We start from the raw sequence: 2,499 nt of genomic DNA on the forward strand, positions 1-2,499 counted from the left end.
CATTCAACCAAGTATTAAGAGCCAAAAATGAATTTATGTTTATGTTGGTTTGTCCTATGAGACTCTTGGGCCCCTAAAAATGACGGGGCCGTGTATGTAAATGGCTGTAATTCCTACACTGTTCACGTGATTTAGATGTAAATGACTTAAAGCTTAAAGTCTGCACTCTGAGCTCATTTACATCATTTAATTTCAACTCTGACAATAATAACTATGTCCCAGAATTTATGGACTGACTGTGTATCATCATATGCATGGCTAAAGCATGTTCATGTTTATATGATTAAAAAAAATGATAAAGTTCTGAACTGACTGTTCTATCTCATGCTTTATGATGAAGAATTTTAATATTTCTCAGTAAGTGTTGCAGTGCTCTGTTGCAGGAGTTCTCCGCAATTTGTCTATATAATAATTGTACATATTGTGAGCATGAATATGTTGTTGATAATTATTTTATTGTGCATATTGTACATGTGTAAGCCCTTAAAGAGTGCTGATATTCAAAAATGACATTGAGAATGTAGTTTGTTGAGTTTTAAGCATTTTTTAATGCATTGTGGTGTTAATATTGTAAACCACAGTAAAAGGTAATATCAGTATTGAGATAAAAACAAAAGGTCTTTTTTCACAGCGATTTCATTTGGCAAACTCTAATTATTTCATATTGCTTGTTTTTGACGGTGTACCCCAGGGTTCTGTTCTTGTCCCCTCCTTGTTTTCTTGTTTTTGTATTTACATTGATGGCACAATTGTAAATGTCTTTGAAATGATCCAGCAACATTTGACCCCGGACCCTTGAAATCACATTGCAACTACCATTATGCATATATGGACATAGACAGAGTCTGTGAAGACTCCCTGTCCGTGATTATCAGCTGATGCTTTGTATTTGGAAAAGCTCCTGTCCCCAGTGTCACAGCACCACTGCGTAGAGCTGGCTTTTAATTGTTCAGCAATAATGTTGATTCTAATTTCAATAATAAAGACATGAAATCATTTAAACAAAAACATCTTTATTACAAAAATAAATTAAAATAAGAACATTCACATTTAATAAAATACAAAAAGCTTTCAGTGTTTCAATGTGTACAATTCTGAGATTCAGTTCAGAAAACAATAAGTTAAGGGAGCTTTGTAAGTGAGAGCATTTTGGGAGTTGTAGTTGAAGTTCTTGCTGTCATATCATTGCCTGTGCGTTTGTCCACAGTGGCGACATGACTGCTGACCCACACAGCATCCGGATCCACACAAATCTTATTTCCTTTTTTAGTGAGAAATCTGCAGGAGAAGATGAAAAATAATTAGAAGCTGGAAAATAAAGAATCATATCATCTCATATTGAGAAGGTGAAACAATAGAGATTGTGTTGAGGCTTAAGCTGAGTATATACAGTCATAGGCAAAGTTTAGTTGATTTTCAAGGTGAAAATAAGTTACACATCATCTACAAACAACACACTTCTGCACATTTTAACACACAATTACTTTTTGTTTTCATCCTTTAACATGTTGTGAAAAATATGTTGCCAACATTTATATTTTCTGTTTTTCTAAAATGTTAAAAAGAAATTGTGCACTAAAATTAGCAGTAAAATGCCATATTTAAGTCTGTTCCCTGTATCAACAAAATGTGTAATTTGACAAACTTTTGTATTTGACTGTAAAGCATTTAATGCAGGTGTGTTTTCCCCCATCATATAATCAGAGTAAAAAAGTCGGATCATTAATACTCACACAATGGCTTTAAGGGGGCAGTTACTACTCGTTTTCCAATAGGACTCCACAAAGACCAGAGGGATCTTCATCTTAGTCAGCTTGGTACAGCAGTCAGAGGAGAGTTCAGCTGGAGCTGCAGGGATCACAAACACCACATTAACACCACAACCTCAATACACAAATGCCTGATTCTCATTGTGATGTAATTTTGCTCCCGTCTTTATAATCTATAATAACACTGACAGTAACACAGCTCAGTGTGTTCAGTCCACTCACCACTAGAGGTCAGCTGGAGAGAGCAGAGCAGCAGCAGCACCAGCAGAGCAGACAGGATCCTCATTCTAGCAGAGCGTCTGATTTCAGCCAGAGAGACGGAGCTGGAGAGAGTGGAGGGTCTTCTGCTGTGGAGTAGAGAGCAGTGAGTGTGAGTGTAGAGTCAGTGCTCTGGTCATCATTATATAGGGACAGAGAGCTGTTCCCAGCACCAGATCCATGAGAACTGATTTTCTGAGTATCGTCTTAAAGCTGAAAGTATTCTGGTCATTCCTTCCTCTTTTCTTCACTTCTTCTCACGTGTTCCTTTCTCTCAGAGCTCTGTGACCCTGTAAACCCCAACTTGAATTCACTGAAAGAAAAAAAGTCTTTACATTTCTTCATGAATCAGCAATTTATTAAAATTATTTACAAAATAAGTTCCAGAAAGTTGAGACAGTGGGTAAAATGCTAATTAAAAACAGAAAGCAGTGATTTCAAATTCACTTTAATCTGTATTTGAACAAAAACA

General features: G+C 36.1%; 1 protein-coding gene across 1 annotated transcript; it reads right to left on the bottom strand.

Moving 5' to 3' along the window:
* Window positions 1-1,068: 1,068 nt before the first annotated feature.
* LOC118806357 (C-C motif chemokine 3-like 1) lies at window positions 1,069-2,173 on the bottom strand. The gene is made up of 3 exons (XM_036567768.1): window positions 1,992-2,173; window positions 1,734-1,848; window positions 1,069-1,278 (listed from the first exon to the last, which is right to left on the bottom strand). The coding sequence occupies exons 1-3, from the start codon at window positions 2,053-2,055 to the stop codon at window positions 1,122-1,124; spliced, it is 336 nt and encodes a 111-aa protein (XP_036423661.1). The 5' UTR covers window positions 2,056-2,173; the 3' UTR covers window positions 1,069-1,121.
* Window positions 2,174-2,499: the final 326 nt, after the last annotated feature.

Source organism: Colossoma macropomum, unplaced genomic scaffold, assembly GCF_904425465.1.
Source record: "Colossoma macropomum unplaced genomic scaffold, Colossoma_macropomum, whole genome shotgun sequence".
Classification (NCBI taxonomy): Eukaryota; Metazoa; Chordata; class Actinopteri; order Characiformes; family Serrasalmidae; genus Colossoma; species Colossoma macropomum.